At 31.7% G+C, this 20,326-nt stretch overlaps 1 protein-coding gene and 1 non-coding gene across 2 annotated transcripts; both read right to left on the reverse strand.

Annotated features, from left to right (window-relative positions):
- Positions 1–273: 273 nt before the first annotated feature.
- Positions 274–20,245, reverse strand: LOC126889417 (60S ribosomal protein L7a). The gene is made up of 6 exons (XM_050657708.1): positions 20,079–20,245; positions 19,570–19,684; positions 19,365–19,514; positions 12,061–12,281; positions 5,233–5,372; positions 274–498 (listed from the first exon to the last, which is right to left on the reverse strand). Exons 1-6 carry the CDS (start codon positions 20,091–20,093, stop codon positions 333–335), a joined length of 807 nt encoding a protein of 268 aa, XP_050513665.1. The 5' UTR covers positions 20,094–20,245; the 3' UTR covers positions 274–332.
- LOC126890829 (small nucleolar RNA SNORD36) lies at positions 4,922–5,000 on the reverse strand. Its single transcript, XR_007700481.1, has one exon. It is a non-coding gene; the product is annotated as a small nucleolar RNA SNORD36 (small nucleolar RNA).
- Positions 20,246–20,326: the final 81 nt, after the last annotated feature.

Here is a 20,326-nt window from a genome sequence, read left to right on the forward strand (position 1 = left end):
AATCGTTGAAAAGGCATCATCGTGAAGAAATAAAACGGTCCACAGAAGTTCGTAAAGGTCTCTTTAAATATATGGGTGTTTGTGACATCTAGTAGTCTAAATAGCTTTAGAGAAAAGCACAACTGGTGTTTCTAAGAATTCGAGAAATAGGAGTTTTAGAAATTTGGTAAAGATGTTATGGTCTCAGCAGGTATGTTAAATCGCAAAACAAAGAAAAATAAATAGATATAACTATGTCTAAGTAAAGGAATTAACATTCTCAATAAAACACAATAAACTTAATAAATTTATTTATTACAAAGTCCTGTTATTAAAACAAGAAAACCTTCCTCTTAACCTTGTTTCTGAGCCAATTCTTTAGCCTTGGCTCTCTCTAACTTAGCAATACGAGCAGCAGATTTGGATCCAAGCAAACCACCACCCCAGTGCCTCCTGATTTCATCAACACGGTCGTTGAAGTTAGTTTTGATTACTTCCAAAAGTTTGTTGAAGTTGGACCTAGAAACAAAACAAATGTAACTTTGGCAAAAGTTTTAACATTTTTAGCAGGATTGACTTTAAAGGCTGTATGGTATTTCGACCTAGATCTCATCACATACATAGAGAATAGGGAACTTGCATAAAATTTTAAATTCGAAAAAAATGGTATAAATCACAACAGAACATAATTTAGAACATGTATCAAAGATAAAAAAGTCTTGTTTGTCTTTCGTTTGGCCCCTAAAGACTAAAAATTCAACTTATACCAGCCAGTCAAAAACGCGTCATGACGTCACGGGGTTGTATGTTCACATTCTACACCAATTGTATATATAATTTTAAATTAGACATTATAAACGCCAGTAGAAAATACAGTTATTTGACGTTACAAGTGTCTTTGATCGTTTGAACTATTCATAGAAAACTTGTACTTTTACAAAATGGTTTAATTTTCAATAGTAAACCTTCTTTCCTTTCCTTCAAAAACTGCATCAAACACCAATTTTAACAAACTGGTATATATTAATTTTAATGACATATGATAAATGTCATTAGAATATAAATATTTTTCCTTTATTCCCCGACGACGAGTTGACCAAATACCCAAGTAGGTGGAGGTCAATAAACTAAAGAAGAAGAAGAATATTCCTAAATATAAGCATAAACGGAACCATATAGTTAAACTCTGTGACGTCACGGGTCGTTTGAACTATTTTAAGATACCGAAGACTTTAAATTTGTACTTCTAAGTTATTATGAGTTTTTGAATCGGGAAATTTTGAAAATCTCATTTTTATACAAAACTGAACATTATTATGTAATAAGAAATAGAGAGCCAAGGACATATAGTTCTACAAATAACGAATATACTACAAAGAATTACAAAAAAACCCCTACCACTATTTTTTGTGGACTTAAAAATGCAAGATAATAATAAAGAAATTTATAAGATGGAATATTTACTCAACGCAAAAATTGATGTCGAAGCCCCAAGGCTAAAAAGAGAATTAGTACAATGTACCAGATGTCAAAGATATGGTCACACAAAAAATTTCTGCTATCATCAATACAGGTGTGTAAAATGTGCTCTAAATCACAAAACAGCTGATTGCCCTAACAAAATTAGATCTGATCTAGTAAAGTGTGTACTTTGCGGTAATAACCACCCAGCGAATTACAGAGGATGCAGTGTACATAAACAACTGCAAGAAGCAAGATTTCCAACCTTAAGAAAGAAAGAGTCACCGAATCAACTACAAAACCAACAGCTACCAGTGGCTACAACAAATATAAGTACAACACAAAGACCTACATATGCTCAAATGGTAAATACCAACCAACAAGATATTACAATGGTCACTCAGGCAAATGACATGCAGGACTTAAAGAATATGATGAAAGGGCTTATGGAACAAATGAGCACCATGCTAAACTTATTAACAACACTTGTCTCAAAAATGAACTAATGGCTAATACACTAAAATTTTCCATATGGAATGCTAATGGCTTGAGACAACACAAACATGAGTTGTATGCATTTATAGTTAATCACCAATTAGACATAATACTGATTTCAGAAACACACTTCACGAAAAAAAGTTTCATAAAATTTCACAACTATAAAATATATCACACAACACATCCAGATGGAACTGCACATGGTGGGACAGCAATCATTATAAGAAACAACATCAAACATTACCAGACAACTCACTATCAAAAAGCACATATTCAGGCCACAAATGTAGTTGTAGAAGACTGGACAGGACCTATAACTTTTTCAGCTATATATTGTCCACCAAAACATTCAGTTAAACAACCAGAATTTAAAACCTTTTTTGATACACTTGGACCTAGGTTTATTTGTGGCGGAGACTACAATTCAAAACATCTAATGTGGGGATCTAGACTTATTAATACCAAAGGCCGTGAACTACAAAAAGAAATACTAATAGATAATCTGAACATAGTAACCACAAGGGGGCCAACATACTGGCCTACAGACCCTGCGAAAATTCCAGATCTCCTCGATTTTGCTATAGTGAGAGGAATAAATGAAAAATACTTTAAACCAAAGTCTTGTTACGATTTATCCTCTGACCATTCACCTGTTATCATAACTGTAAGCAAAAACATAACAAAAATAGAAAGGAGCTGTATATTACACAACACCAAAACAAATTGGAGTTATTTTAGATATCAAGTAAATAATCAAATCAATTTAGACATCCCACTAAAGACCGATAAACAAATCGAACAAGCAGTAGAACATTTTAACACAGTTTTACAGGAAGCAGCATGGAACTCAACACCAATACCTACAAATCGACATATGAACAAACACTGTTCCAATACAATACATGAAAAAATAATTGAGAAAAGAAAACTCAGAAAACAATGGCAATTATCAAGATCACCTCAAAGTAAAACAAACCTCAATAAAGCACAAAAAGACCTAAAAAAATTGATAATAGCAGAAAAAAATGCAAGCTTTGAGGAATACCTACAAAAACTAGATGCAACTCAAGCTACTGACTACTCGTTATGGAAGGCCACAAGGACTCTACGAAGGCAGAACTATACAGTCCCACCACTAAGAACACAAACAGGACAATGGGCGAGAAGTCCTCTAGAAAAGGCCGAAACATTTGCGACACACCTTAAAAAAGTCTTTACACCAAATGAGGGAAATTACTCACTACAAACTGAAGAAGAAATTATTTCGATACTCACAAAACCTTATCAACTAGAACTTCCTGAAAAAAGATTCACAAAAAATGAGGTAAAAAATATTATACAACACAACATCGATCCAAAAAAGGCTCCAGGATACGACCTGATTACAGGAAAAACTCTTCAGGAACTCCCAGAGAAAGGCTTCCAATTTCTGACACAGTTATTTAACTCTATAATGAGACTAGGTCATTTCCCATCACAGTGGAAACTAGCACAAATAACAATGATACTAAAGCCAGGAAAAGAACCAGAAAATGTACAGTCCTACCGTCCTATTAGTCTTCTTCCAGTGGTATCCAAAGTTTTTGAAAAGCTGACACTTACTAAGCTAATGCCTATACTAGAAAACAAAAAACTAATACCACCACACCAATTTGGGTTTATAAAACAACATTCAACAATACAACAGGTACATAGAATTGTAGAGAGAATCAACGAGGACTTTGAAAATAATAGGTACTGCTCGGCGGTATTTCTGGACGTAAGTCAGGCATTTGATAAAGTCTGGCATAAAGGCCTATTATGTAAACTAAAACAGAATTTACCTACAAATTACTATATACTCTTAAAGTCATATATCACCAACAGAAACTTCCAGGTAAAGTATGAGAATGAATACACAAACATACAACAAATTCTTGCTGGGGTGCCCCAAGGAAGTGTACTAGGACCTATATTATACCTTATATTCACTGCTGACTTACCGACAGATACACATATCACTACAGCCACATTTGCGGATGATACGGCAATACTATCATCGAACAAAAATCCCAAAATAGCCTCAGAAATCTTACAAAATAATCTAAATAAAATTCAACAATGGATGACAAAATGGAGAGTCAAAATTAATGAAAACAAATCGCTACACCTAACATTTACCACGCGTAGGGAAACATGTCCGGCTGTATACTTAAACGGTAAAGGAATCCCACAAGGGGATGAAGTCAAATATCTAGGTATGTACTTGGACAGAAGATTAAACTGGAGGAAGCATATATTTACTAAGCGAAAACAACTGGGCCATAAGTTAAGAACCATATATTGGCTGTTGGGCAAAAAATCAAAACTATCAACTGAAAATAAAATATTAATCTACAAATCTATCCTAAAACCAGTGTGGACTTATGGGATAGAATTATGGGGAACCGCCGCACATTCCAACATTGAAATCATACAAAGATTTCAGTCCAAAATATTGAGATCAATACTAGGAGTTCCATGGTTCATAACCAATGAAGCCATCCATCGGGACGCCGGACTACCATACGTCAAAGATGACATCAAAAAGTGCGCGAAAAAACATACAGAAAAACTTAAAGTGCATCCAAACGTGTTAGCAAAAAATTTAGTGAATAAACCGCGTACTGTTCGTAGGTTAAAACGAAAAGTTCCGTTAGAGTTAAGTGAACAATAGGTACTAAATTAATGTGTATAAGTTTATGTCAGAAATAGTCAGTGTTGTAGGCTAAGTTTTAAAAAAGGGGTGCATCACTGGATGCCTCCCTACATGTCATTCCTAATTATTGTCAGTCCTATTACTTATTGTCTGTTATCTACCTAAACATTTAGGTTTAGATTGTATAGATAGATTGTAATAAATGTGGGGTTAAAAAAAAAAAAAAAAAAAAAAAAATTATGTAATAAAAAAAATGTGCAAGTTCCCTATTATATAATTCTTAATCATCATGATTTAATTTTAAGATTAGCTCAGTGTCAAGGTTCTTCATTTTAAAATGTCTCACTTGAGAACTCAGGTGAAGAAATTCAAAGCATCATAGCTAATTGATAACTCAAATGTCATTTTGAATAGATTATTCACAATTCAACAACTTTATAATCCTGTTTTAGAACCAGCCTCCGCAAAAGCAAAACATAACTCAACATATGAGATGAAAAAACGTGGTTTATCCTGATATAATAAACATTGTCAATGTTTTAGTGAAATGTGTGATAAATAGTGAACTAATTAAACCAGTAATGATCATATTTACCATACTCTTTTGATAAACCTACCTGTCTCCAGAGTCAACTTGTGTAAGAGCTACAGATGAACAAGTCTTGCGCCTTACTAGAAGTCCAAGTCTTGCTTTACCTTTAACTATGCAGTATGGGACACCCATTTTTCTGCAGAGGGCTGGTAGGAACAGAACCAACTGAAACATAAAATGCAATTAAAGTATCTGAATTAAGTATGTAAATAAATATATTTGTACTGTTTTCAATCAGTATCTGTTGTCTTCATTTTAACAATATTTCTCTTTGAAGAGATAGGTCAGGTGAAGAAATTCAAGAGCATCATACTATATACACTAGAAGTCAAACAATAAGGAATGCACGTAATGTTTCCCTTGTTGCCATATTCTAAATTTGAAAAAATATATAGGGAATAATCAGATTTTTTTGACATGCCATTCCTATTTACAGCGAGCATTTTATTTGCTAGAAGTAGTGACGATTATATATGACGTCATTATATATTTGGTCAGATGGTAAATGGTAACCTATGATTGACTTTATAGTCACTAATAGAAAAATCCACCCAGAGCAGATTCTAGATATTCGAACTTTAAACTCGGCAGACGCAGGGAGTGAACACAAATTAGTCCTAGCAAAAATAAGAATGAAACTAACACCAAAACATTTTCCACAGGAAATCACCGAGGAAAAATTCAATGTAGAATCACTGTGGAACGATTCTACCAAAGAAATGTACCAAAGGAGGCTAGCACAGAAGATACAGCTGAAGCAGATAGACGACATCGAAGATATAAACGCGAGCTGGGAGAAAATTAAAAACAATATTGAAGAGGCAGCAACAGAAGCTCTAGGAAAACGCAAAGTCATACTGAACAAAAGAAACAACAACAATACACCATGGTTCAGAAAAGAAATAAAAGACAAATGTAAAGAGAAGAGAGACGCCTACATGAAGTATAAAACATCAAACACTCCAGAATCCAGAGACACCTATAGAAGAATACGAAATGAAACAAAGCAATTGGTACGAAGAACAAAAAATGAACACTGGGAACAGTTTACAAAAAGGATGGAAAGCGACTTCTACGGAACACAAAAACAAATATGGAGATTCATAAGAAACCAACGGAAAGAAATGGCAGAATTGAAGGAATACAATAACATACCAGCAAACGAATGGGAAAGATACTTGACGGAACTGTTTAAAGGAAAGGAAAATCATAATCAAAATAATAACCTACCTGAATTAAGACACGAAATTGAAATCAGTTTTCAGGAAGTAGGGGTAGCCATAAATTCACTCAAAAATAGGAAGTCACCAGGACCAGATGAAATAACCAACGAGCTTCTAAAATACGGAGGAGAAAGTATAACCCTAGAGATGACAAAACTTATACAAAAACTAATATTGCACTGCAAGATACCAGACGCATGGAGAAACAGCATAATGATACCAATGTTCAAAAAAGGAGACAAAGAAGACCCCAACAATTATAGAGGTATAAATCTACTAAACACCGCACTTAAGCTAACCACAAAAGTCCTAACCAACAAAATCAATAAACTAACAACTTTATCAGATGAACAACAAGGATTCAGATCCGGAAGATCCTGCGTAGACGCCGTATTTGTACTGAGACAAATCACAGAAAAGGCCATTGAGTACAATAAACCAGCATATCTATGTTTTATAGACCTGACAAAGGCTTTCGATCGCATCCAAGTCGAAGACGTCTTACATTTACTGTATGGAAGAAACATACCAATCAATATTATACAAACCATCGAAAACATCTACTTTCATAATCGAATACAGGCAAAGATAAATGGAAAACTAACGCAGTTTATACCAGTACAAAGTGGAGTCAGACAAGGTGACTCATTAAGCCCACTGCTCTTTAATATAATAATGGACGAAATAATAGAAGCAGTACGTAAAGGTCGTGGTTACAGAATGGGGAATAAAGAAATCAAAGTATTGTGTTATGCAGACGACGCCGCATTAATCGCCGAGACAGAAGACGATCTCCAAAGATTAACACACATCTTTAATACAACAGCCAAGAAATACAATATGATAATATCAGCAGAAAAAACCAAATGTATGACAACATCTAAATACCCACTACGATGTAAAATCGAAATTGATGGGAAAATAATAAAGCAGGAAGCAAGGTTTAGATATCTGGGAATTGATATAACCAGTTACGGAGATGTTGAAGAGGAAGTACGACAACAAAGCTTAAAAGCAAGTAAAGCGGCGGGATCTCTTAATGACACAATCTGGAAGAACAAACACTTAAGACAAGACACAAAAGCAAGAATCTATAAAGTAGAGTAGAGTATTTATTGGTAATAATGTACAAATGTACTTTTACAGGTCAGCAATAATTAAAATTGTCTAAAATTACATTAAAAGTTGACAGTACTTCAGTAAAAAAAACCTATTACTAAAATTTAAAAACTAAACACTAATTAAATTACAGGACAAAACAAAATTTAGATCTGAAGTACTCCTCAAATGAGTAGAAAGCACCCATCAGAAGATAATTTTTAATTTGTCTCTTAAATTGGTTAAAATCAAGACTTTTAATAGATATTGGTATACAGTTATAAAATTTCAATGCTAGGTATCTGGTTCCATTTCTGGTCCTCTCAAGTCGACTGAAGTCTGGTACAAGGGCATCATGATTTCTAGTCTGATAAGTATGCTGTTGTGTTTTATATAGATCTACATTTTGATGAACATACAACAGGCACTGCATAATGTACACAGAAGGTAGTGTGAGAATCCTCAGGTTTCTGAAAGACTGCCTACAATCGTCCCGATAACCCTGACCTGTGATTATGCGAATACACTTTCTCTGCTGACCAAACACCTTATCTATATGGCAAGAGTGTCCCCAGGAAAGGATTGCGTAAGTTAGTTGTGAGTGAAAGTTGCTGTGATATGATGTAAGAAGGGTTTGAAGGGAGGTAACCTTAGATAGGTTTCTAAATAAAAAGAGTTGGCTTGAGAGCTTTTGGGAAAGTTTCAGTATGTGCCGTTCCCAAGTGAGTCCCTGATCAAGATAAACACCAAGAAATTTAGCTTCCTGTGAACAATCTGTTAAAATGGGATGTGTAATGGTGTTATGTCTTAGGGTAAAGTTCACTGTTTGTGATTTTGAGTTATTGAGAGAGAGACGATTTGCCAAAAACCATTGGAACAAATTGCTCTCTGTGGTCTCAAGATCAATATCACTGATTTGGGAAGGGTGGTAACTTTGATAGCATGTAGTATCATCAGCAAATAGGACTGTGCTTACCGGGCCCTCTTGTGAAAATCCCAAGTCATTTATATAAATGAGAAATAATATTGGACCTAGAACTGACCCTTGAGGCACTCCATACATCAAAGGTTTTTTATCAGATTTAAGCTGGTTAAAAAACACATATTGAAATCTATCTGATAGATAAGACTCAATCAATTGAATAGACATAGGATGAAAATTATAGGCATGTAATTTTTTAAGAAGAATACTATGAGTGACACAATCAAAAGCTTTAGTAAGATCAAGGAACGAGGCAAGGGTATCAAGAAAGTTTTCAAATCCTTCCAAAATACTGCCTGTAAAATGATCGATAGCAAGTGTTGTTGTTTTGTTTTTTCTAAATCCAAATTGCTGCACTGCAAAAAGCCGATTAGATTCAAAATAGTCATTGATCTGCTTCTTTAGGATTCTCTCAAACACTTTGGAAAGAATTGGCAAAAGAGAAATTGGACGAAAGTTATTATGATCATCAGCCGAACCTTTACGTTTAAAGAGAGGTATGACTTTCGCAGTTTTAAACACTGAAGGAAAAATGCAGGATGAAATTGAGTAGTTTATTAGTTTAGTTAAAGGTAAGCTAATGTTGTGTTTAATTGCCTTGATTATTTTTGTGTTCATTCCATCCGGGTCCTTGCTCTGGCTATTTTTTAATTCTTCAATTGCTTTTACAACTTCCTCCAAATTTGTTGGCTCAAATCTGAAGGAGCAATGATTAGAGGCGAATGAAGGAGCATGTGGTATAAAACTAAGGTATGTATTGAATGATTGGTCAGTATGATTAAGTGTATTTATTACATTTTCAGCAATACCACAGAAGAAATCATTAAAACTATTTGCATTGAGTGATGAATTTTTTATTGGTAAATTCTTACATCTTGAGTTTATTAGGGACCACATAGCCTGTTGACGGTTGTTAGAGTTTAATATAAAATCATCATTAGATTTAATCTTTGCCTTATGTATAGCATGTCTGTATTTTTTCCTATATTCTGAGAGTGTTTTCTTTGTCACTAAAACGGGGTCACTTTTATTTAAAGATGTCAAAAATTGTATGTAAAATTGTAATCTATAAAGCAGCAATTAGACCTATATTAACATACACGGCGGAGACAAGGCCTGACACATCTAAAACGAGACGACTACTAGAAACAACAGAGATGAAAATACTCCGACGAATATCAGGGAAAAGTCTGTTGGATAGGGAGAGGAGCGAAAACATAAGAAGATCATGCAATATAGAAGACAAATGGATGGGTGACAAAACGGAAACAGGAGTGGAACGAACACATTAGTAGAATGGCAGAGGATAGGATAGTACGAATAGCACGAGATAAGTCACCAAATGGACGAAGAAGTATTGGCAGACCAAGAAAAAGGTGGTGCGATAACCTAAACAATTTAGGAGGATAATATTGAAGAAGAAACAGGCTTTAAAGCCTACATACAAGAAGGAAGAAGAAGAAGTAAATGGTAACCGACATCTGTCATAATATTGGAGGTTAAATATAATGTCAAATTATATTTTATTTATTTAGTTTATATTTTAACAACAGTTTATTTTTTCACCAACTTCACTTTCCCTGCCCTATCCTTGACTGGTCTTGTTGAATGGTAGGTTTAATTAGGCGTTAATTTTAAGAAATGTGAATAGCAAAAGTTTTTCTTGTCTCCGGAACAATCGTGATTTTGGGGTTACGAATTAATCATTACCGCTTCACATGTTACTTTAGTTAAGTTCTGTTTATATATGATCTGTAAGTTTCATCGATTCAAAGTGCTTATTTTTGAAGAAAATTCGTTTTAAAATAAAATTTTTAATTTTGAAAAAAAATGCTTTTTTTCCACATAACTTAAAAATTAGAGATACCAAAAATCTCAAACCATAAGCTTTGCTTTTCTGAATATTTTGTATTTTTTGTTTTTCTGTAAGACAAAAATTGGTTAAGATTTGGTGTTTCTAAATTTGCATACACTAGTGACAAGTAAATAAAATAAATAAATAAATACTTTATTTTCTTTTAGACAGACAGAGTCTGTAGAGAATTAGTCAAAAGTAATACATTAAGTAAATATAACAAACAAATAAACAATTTCACTACACAAACAAACAATGAAAATACATTTAAAATTGAAGAAATTCTTCAACCGAATAAAAAGTGTGTGTCATCAGAAATTCCTTTATATTTAGTTTAAAGCTTGTCGAGCTCCTACACAATTTTATATGCGCTGGTAATCTATTATAGAGTCTTTGTCCCATTATACCCGGGGACCAGCAATATATATTTCCCCTACACATTGGGGCACGCAAGGTATCTTTATATCTAGTATTCATGTTATGTATTTGCCCATTGGTTTTAAAATTTTCGAGGTTATTAAATATATATATATACAAGTCTCCAGAATATAAATACAGGCCAATGGCAATATTTTGAAAGTACTGCCTACAACTTGTTTTATGAGGGATACCAGCAATAGTCCGTATTATTCTTTTTTGTGCAAAAAAGACTTCATTGATATGGCAACTTGATCCCCAAAAACAAATCCCGTATCTCAAACGAGATTCGGCTTGGGCACAATAAAGCATTATTAATTGTTTCTCCGTTAATACTTGTTTTAAATTTCGAAACAAAAACGTTACTGAGTTTAACTTTGCGGCCAGCGTATCACAATGTTTCCTCCAATTAAGACATTCATCTAAATGAAGTCCTAAGAACTTTAATGATGAAACAAGTTCAATATCATTATTATTTATATTTAAGTTAATTGGATTAATACATCGTTGCCTATGAAACTGCATGAAAAGAGTTTTTTGGGTGTTCAACAATAAATAATTATTACAGAACCAGTTGTAAAGATCTGACAGTAAGCTGTTACATTTGGACTTCAAAGAAGTATCAGGTCCAAGTGACTCGTTCAAGCCCTTTTAACTACAGCCCTTTCAAAAATAAGGCCTTTGAACCGATGAAACTTACAGATCATATAAACAATACATACACGAATAAAAAAACTTGTGAAGTGGTAACGATTAAGTTAATTTGAGGTGCTAATTAGGGGGCGATTTTCACAATTTTGTTTACCAACAAAAAGGGACCAACTTTATTTTGAGCGTGACTTGTTTAGTTTTGATGCTAGAAATCTTTTTTTATAAAACAAAATAAAGCTTTTTTAAACACTCGACAAGTATTGACTTGGTGAAAAAACTCTATAGAACAAAAGTTGCTTAGAATTAGTCAGTTTATCGATTTCCAGACTTACTTTGGACATATACTTTTTCACCCCCGACAGGGGGTGAAAGTCACCCCCAGGGCAAAAGCACACATCGGCACAATATCACTTTTTTTCTTTGACTTGCTAGCTATGTGTATGCCAAATTTTATGTCAATCCAGGCGGTTCTTTAAAATTTAGAGGTTTTGCAATATTTTACCGTTAAAGAATGTACTACGTGGAAAAACATAATACTGAGCAATAAGAAATATTCACTTCAATAAAAACGTAAAACAAATATTTTTAACATAACTCACAAAAAATAATAAATTTTAATGTTCTTACCTCAATTGGGTCAACATCGTGTGCAATAACAACCAATTGGGCTTTTTTCTGTTCGATCAGCTTAGTAACTGTATTGGTACCAGCCTTCAATGTGTTTGGTTTTTTAGCAGGTGCCTCCTCTTTCTTGGCAACCTTAGCTTCAGCCTTAGCCTTTAACCTATTTTTCTTTTGAAGGGCTGTCTCGGGCCTGTATTTTTCCAAGACTTTAAATAATTGGGTGGCTGTAGAAAAACACAAAAAATAAAATGAATTACTGAAAATAGAATCAAAACAAGGTTCTGAAAGTGTTTTCTTGTGGCATGTCAAGTTAAATATTATATTTATATGGGATTAGTCACACTTCTTTCTAATGACAATTACATTTTTACCTAGAAAAGATTTGATGTTTCGATTTCCACTAAGGAAATTGTTTTCAAAAAGATTGACACATTGGCTGCGTTTAGAGATATTTTTAATCTTATGTTGACTGCATTTACAAGGCATAATATGTCCCGTAGGGAACCTTTGCCACTGCACCTTACGAAACTGTCGATACAGCCAGCCATTAGTGTAATACAAGGACTGTTTGTCTCCTAACACATCCAAGGTTACCCGACATGAAAAATTGTGTTTATAATGAGTGTATAACTGCCAAATTGCTGAGGAGGTTATGTGTTATTATAATTGAGGATGATATACTTGGTGTTGTAGGCAAGCCATGCTTTGGCTGAACTTTTTACTCTCAGATCTTCAGTCAAAACATAATATTTCAACCTCAATTTTAATAACACAAAACCTCCTTAACAACTTCACAGTTATACACTCTTTAAATACAAATTTTCTTAACAATCTTTTCTAAAATGGTTTTCAGAGTGAAAATCGAAACATCAAATATTCTTTAGGTAAAAATGTAACTGTCATTACAAACTACTGTGGCTAATCCCATATATACACAATATTTAGAAACAAAATATTGAACTTTTGAACTAAAGGGTACCCATGTTAAGATAAACAAATTGTAGAATCAATATATTTCATTTTTTTTATGTTCTATGTAATTAAAAAATAACGACTCAGCACAATAATTGTAGTTCGCCACCCCATCCCTCTGGCCCCTACCAACAAAACATCATGTTTTCGAGGGTTGCAAATTATTGCAAAAATCTTTGTGAAATTAATGGTATAGTATTTTTACTACAAAAGCGATATTACGTAGGTCAAAATTTTTGACGTAAGAGAACTGTCAAAACATTAGAATGTAACTTTTCATTATTGCCATGTTTATTTTTCATTTATGTGACTTTTCATTATAAACATGGCAATAATGAAAAGTCACATTCTAATGTTTTGACAGTTCTCTTACGTCAAAAATTTTGACCTACGTAATATCGCTTCTGTAGCAAAATAACATAATTAAAAATTTCAATTATTCCACTCCATCTGCAATTATAGAATAAAATTTGATGTGATAGATTTTAGGATTGATGAGTAATATTTAACATTTAGGGTCAGTTGTTCGAACGCTAATCAACAATGATCACTATCAAATATTTAATTACTGTCACCAACTGTCAATGTCAACTTTGATTGGATTGCTGAAAACATTGATTATCTGATTTCATAATTGTAATCCATAATTATGTTTTCAGCAACCCAAACAAAGTTGACATTGACAGTTGGTGACAGTAATTAACTATTTGATAATGATCAATTTTGATTATCGTTCGAACAACCTGCCCTTAGACTGAGCTAATGTTATCAACGTTATTAAGTTGTTATTTGTATGTGGTGTGTTTTCTGCCAAATTAAGACTATTCAGCATTCAAAAAAGAACACATCAAGTTATTTGTGTTGCATATTTGTCCCCCCAACCTGACATTAAATCTCAGATCAGGTCTACTAATATGCTAATATAAAAAAAGGGAAAATTCAATAAAAATGTCTCCATTTTTATTTTTACAGCTAACTAACCTTTTAATTTGCATGACTGAGAAATTAATTTTCTTTTTTCAAAATAATGGGTACCCCCATTTAGGACAGGCAAAATGCCCTCACCACCAGAATTAAATATTTTTTAAATTTTATTACGTTCTGTGATTAAAAAATAAGACAGTATAATTTTAACCCTCCTCTATCTACCCCCAAAAGTCACTGTTTCGTATTTATTTTGTTTTTAGGCAGATAAAATCAATTTTACAATTTAAAAAGTTTACAGGAATAGTTAAGGCTTTTGCAAAATATCTATTTTTTATAGACCCATAAGTTGAGTGTACATAACCTAAATATATTTTTTTTCCAAAAAAGAACTTTCTTTTTTGGGATGTCTGAATTTTTTTATTTTGTTTATTTTAACAGTAAAAACGATAGTTCTATTGGCTTCTTTGGGGCCTGAAACTATTCTTTTTTATGTAATTTGAATACGAATTGGAGAAGCATTGATTCAGGTCGTATCAATCTCAATAATTTAAATATGAATTGGAGACACATTGATTCAGGTTGTATCAATCTCAAAAATACAATTAACCCCACAAAAACACTTAAAAACATAATTTTTTGGGTTTCACCCAATTTTTTAATAATCAATGAAAGGATACGAAAAAATGACACTTTTTGTCTTGAGTCTTATTTTTTATTCACATAGAAAACATGAGAACAATTGAATTGTGTTTGTCTACATCAACAGGGCCCTTAAAAAAATTGTCCTTTAAATTTTAAGATTCTTGACTATTGTTGGAGTAAGACTACAAACTAAGACAAAAATCATCAAATAATTTGGATGTACCATTCTTATTTTGAAAGGTTGTAGACATTATAGTCTAAGATCTGAATCAAGGTCGACCTGCACCCATCGGCTTTCCGGATGAAACATTTTTTTATTAAATTTCATACATAGACAAATACTCTGGGCTAATTAGCAAAATTCATGGAAAAGTTATTTACCAGCAATTTTATTGCTGGAATCAAATTATAAGATCCTATATATTAATAATATAGGTATGCAAAGTCTGCAGATAGTGTGCTACTTTTTTTATAAACAAAATGGCGCCGACAAATCGTATTTTTTTCAATTATTGCTCTATAACTTCGAAGATATTAACTTTACAACCAAAACAGCTTAATAAAAATTCACCGCAATTAAATTCTGCATAGAGATATGTTTTTCACGATTTGCTCCGACGAAAATTTTCCTCGGAAAATGCGGGTTTTCCTAACAAAACTCTAATTTTCAAATACAGTTTTAGGTAAGTAATTATTAATCAATAATTAAATAACTTAGTGACATCAAAGCTTTTTTGGTATAGATTGTAATTCCAGAAGCCGGTGAAAATTAAACGAATATTTTAGCAACAATTCAATTGTTAATTAACAAATTACGATCACAATAATAAACAAAATAATCATGATACATTGATCAAACTTATAAAGATTATAAAGATGAGATGCTTATTTAATATTTTATCGACAAAATATAAATTTTTCTTTTTTTTGCATAATCTTTAAATTTTGAAAAAAAATAGTTATAATACGCTGGTCTAATTAGTAAAGTACAAAGAAAGGTTATTTACCAGCAATTTTATTGCTGGAATCGAATTATAAGATCCTATATATTATTAATATAGGTATGCAAAGTCCGCATATAGTGTGCTACTTTTTTTATAAACAAAATGGCGCCGACAAATCTTATTTTTTTCAATTATTGCTCTATAACTCCGAAGATTTTAACTTTACACCAAAAACACTCAAATAAAAATTCACCTCAATTTAATTCTGCATAGAGACATGTTTTTCCCGATTTGCTCCGACGAAAATTTTCCTCAGAAAATGTGGGTTTTCCCAACAAAATCTCGAATTTTCAAATAAATTTTTTGGGCCAGTAATTATTTATCAATAATTATATAGCTTGGTGAAATAAAAGCTTTCTTGTTATAGATTATAAATTCAGAAGCCGGTGAAAATGAAACGAATATTTATGCAACAATTCAATTGTTAATTAACAATTTACAGTCGCAATAACAACCAAAATAATCATGAGACATTGATCAAACTTAGAAAGATTATAAAGGTGTGATGCCTATTTAATATTTTGTCGACAAAATATAAATTTTTCATTTTTTTGCATAATCTTTAAATGTTTAAAAAAAATTGTTATAAACAAATTAACATTTCTCAGAAATTGTTCATTATATTCTAATTTAAAAAAATACTTAAAATGCGTATTTCATAGGTCTTGAAAATGAATGCTTTAAAAAAATTTTCCAACCATTTGCAAAAAAGTTATGAAACAGAAAAGTAAATATACGAAATCTCCGTTGTTTATAATTAGTTTTAATTGTTTCAAAGCTTAAAAGTGAGTCTATGGTACAACCTAATTACTCACAAAGAATGTCAAAAATTACTGCAATGGTTATATTTTAATCAAAGATTAAAAACACTTTTTTTTGTAATTTTTAGCGCAAACGTAGGCCTGATACAGAGTCGGAGCTAAAATGTTCACTCGAAGCGACTGACACGCAGCATGCATTATTTATTAAAAGTGTACATCACGGGGTCCGTCGTCCCTCCGAGTGAAAATGTTAGCTACAGTACTGTGTTACTCTACGTTCGAGCGTGTAAATTACAAAAAAATATATTTATAATCTTTAATTAAAATATAACTATTAAACTGATAATCGATATTTTTTGTAAATAATTAGCTTGTACCTTAAACTCACTTCTACGCTTTGAAAGAATTAAAAAAAAGTATAAACACAGTAGTAATCGTATGATTATTTTGCTGTTTCATAACTTTTTTACAAATGGTTGCAAAAAAGTTTTAAAGCATACATTTTAAAGATATTTAAAATGCCAATTTTAGCTATTTTTTAAAATTATAATATAATAAAAACTTTCTGAGAAACGTTAATTTGTTTATAACTATTTTTTTTTTAAACATTTAAAGATTATGCAAAAAAATAAAAAATTCATATTTTGTCGACAAAATATTAAATAGGCATCTCATCTTTATAAGATTTCAAAGCTTGATCAGTGTATCATAATTATTTTGGTTATTATTGCGACCGTAAATTATTAATTTACAATTGAATTGTTGCTAAAATATTCGTTTAATTTTCATCAGCTTCTGGAACTATAATCTAAACCAAAAAGGCTTTTAAGTCACCAAATTATTTAATTATTGGTAGATAATTACTTATCTAAAACTTTATTTGAAAATTAAAGATTTTGTTGGGAAAACCCGCATTTTCCGAGGAAAATTTTCGTCAAAGCAGATCGGAAAAAACGCGTCTCTATGCAGAATTTAATCATGGTGAATTTTTATTTGGGTGTTTTTGTTGTAAAGTTAAAATCTTCAGAGTTATAGAGCAATAATTGAAAAAAACACGATTTTCGTGCACCATTTTGTTTATAAAAAAAGTAGCACACTATCTGAGGACTTTGCATACCTATATTATTAATATATATAATCATAAGCTTCGATTCCAGCAATAAAATTGCTGGTAAATAACTTTTCCCAAAAATGGCCTATTCTCCGATAATCAGCCCAGACTAAAATACTACTTGGATGGATTGCCTACCAAAATCTTGTCACAGCTATCTGTAAGGGGGGGCCGTGGTGTATGGAATCAACATTTCAAGCACATTTTTTTTAAAGTAGTAGAATTCTTTTTATTTTTAAATTAAATAAGCATATTCAGTACAATTTATAGATTATTCAAAAAATATTCAAGAAAAAATATTGAAAAATAAGCCAACTCATCATTAAATCATGGTAAACAAAAAATTTAAAAATTTTTTATTAGCTTATGAATTTCTCGAGGTAACACTGTCAATCAAGTTTTTTTAGTTTTATAGAATTTTGACTTTTTGATATTACTCAAAAGTCAAAACAAATTTTTTGCAAAAAAGCGTGAAAATTAACATATTTATTATTGTTAAACAAAAAATATCTCAACAGTGTTACCTCAAGGAATGTCTAAATAAAATATATACAAAATTCCAGGTGGGTTGGTCAAGTAGTTTTTGAGTTACCTATTAAATATCTCATTCTTTTAAAATAAATTAAGAACTTCATTGCGAAAAACGAACCTCTACCGCAGTTCAAAAATATTTTACACATTTTTTTTAAAGCCCAAATAGTGTCTGATATTTTTACTGCACACATGGTGCTAGTATAAATTAATTACAAAACAGTGTTTAAACATAAAAAAATGTTTTGATTAATTTCACCTCTAGACACTTTACTGTACAAGAGAAAACAAAATTTTAAAATGTTTGTTGTACTTTAATGTGTATATTGGCCTTTTTTGAGGTAATTTTGATAATCCGGATAATTTGATAATCCGGATGGGGTCCGGTCCCAATTAATCTGGATTATTGAAGTTCTACTGTATAACAACAGCCTTTGAAAGAAGCAGTTTTGTAACTTTTATTTTCCTATTTGCCTGTCAAGTAGTAAAGTGATGCACACCGGAATATGTTTTGACTGACACATCTGGAATTTTGTATATATTTTCTTTAGACATTCCTTGAGGTAAAGCTGTTGAGATATTTTTATTTTATGGTAATTTTTTGTTTAACAATAATAAATATATTGATTTTCACCATTTTTCACAAAAACATTCATTGTTTTGACTTCTGAGTGATAACAATAAGTCAAAAGTTGATAAAACTAAAAAAATTCAACAGCTTTACCTCGAGAAACTCATAAGCTAATAAAATCTTTTTGAATTTTTTGTTTACCATGATCCAATAATGTGTTCTGATGTCCACCGCAAAACTCATTGTTTTTTGAGGTGTCTAAAAATTTGCCACAATTGGCTTATTTTTCAATATTTTTCCTTGAATGTTTTTTTAATAATCTATGAATTGTACTGAATCAATTATTATTAATTTAATTTAAAAATAAAATAATAATTCTACCATACTTACAAAAGAGAATCAACATGCCAAAAAACAATGCTTTGACAAGATAAAATTTACTTATTTGAGAACAGTTTTGGGAAGAAAACATTACAATTCACTTTCTGTATGTTCCGTTAATTTAGGTTAACTAAATATAGTCATAATACAAACAGCTTCCACTTTTAGAGCATGGTATTGAACGACACAGTCAAACCTGCTTATTAGAATAGCCTTGTCAATCATAAGTATTTCTATAACCGGGATATTCTAATAACTGATCATCGATGCCTAGTAGAAACGTTTCGCGACCTCAAAATTATATTCCTTAAATCGGGATATTCCTATAACTGGTATTCTAATAAGCTCTGGTTCGACTGTATTGTCAATAAATTGCAAAATTTAATAAAAAAAAAAACATACGGTACCTGTTTGTTTGTCAATGGTTTGAGAGAATTGGTTAATTGGTGGTGGAACTTTCAATCTCTTTTGAAGTACAGCCTTTTGTCTTTGAATACGGATGTATTTTGGCCATTTTACAAATCGAGATAAATCACGGGGAGGTTGAATATCCTGACCTAAAAAATAGTAGAGTTACAAATTACCTAGATGTTTATAAATAAAGTTACACACCAATTCCAAAATTTCTAGGCCTCTTTTCAAAAAGTGGGTTAATTTCTTTTTTCTGTTCAATTTTCTTGACTGCAAGAGGAGCTGCAGCTACTTTCTTTCCTACCTTCTTCTTAGGCTAAAACAAATAGCTCATAAATATATAGATAATTATTTGTGTGCAACAGTCAATGAAAAATTATACTTCAGACAATCTATTGGTGGTAGAAAAGTTATCTTCAAGAAACTTCTGATAGCAAATACTGGTATCATCATGGTATTAAAACTTAACCTCAAATCAATATTCTGAAGAATTACCAAATACACAAAAACTTAATTAAAAAATACGTAGATTACAATAAAGCTGTAAAGCAGCAAAAACTGAATAAACTCAAATATTTGTTGAAAACACCATTTGGTCTAAAAACTAACCAAAACATTTGGTAAGCTGTCACTTTAATTATGTATTTAACAAGTATATCTAAATTTATAAGAATAAATATAAAATAAACAATCATCTGGCAAATACGTACTTTCTTTTGGACCATCTTGGAAATTAAATCCTCAAGGGATGTTTATAATATTTAAAAAATTAAATCTACACCACAGACAACCTCACTTCGAGTCGCTGTCAGTGGAAAAAGAGCGCATGCGTAGAGAAACAATCTGGCCAACAGTTTAATCAGCTACTGATTGGATTTTGAATTTTTGGATTGGATTTTGCAAAATGTATATTTAGTTAATATTCAAAAAAAATTAGCCAAACGTACAGTCGGATTTA

Source organism: Diabrotica virgifera, chromosome 8, assembly GCF_917563875.1.
Source record: "Diabrotica virgifera virgifera chromosome 8, PGI_DIABVI_V3a".
Lineage (NCBI taxonomy): Eukaryota > Metazoa > Arthropoda > Insecta > Coleoptera > Chrysomelidae > Diabrotica > Diabrotica virgifera.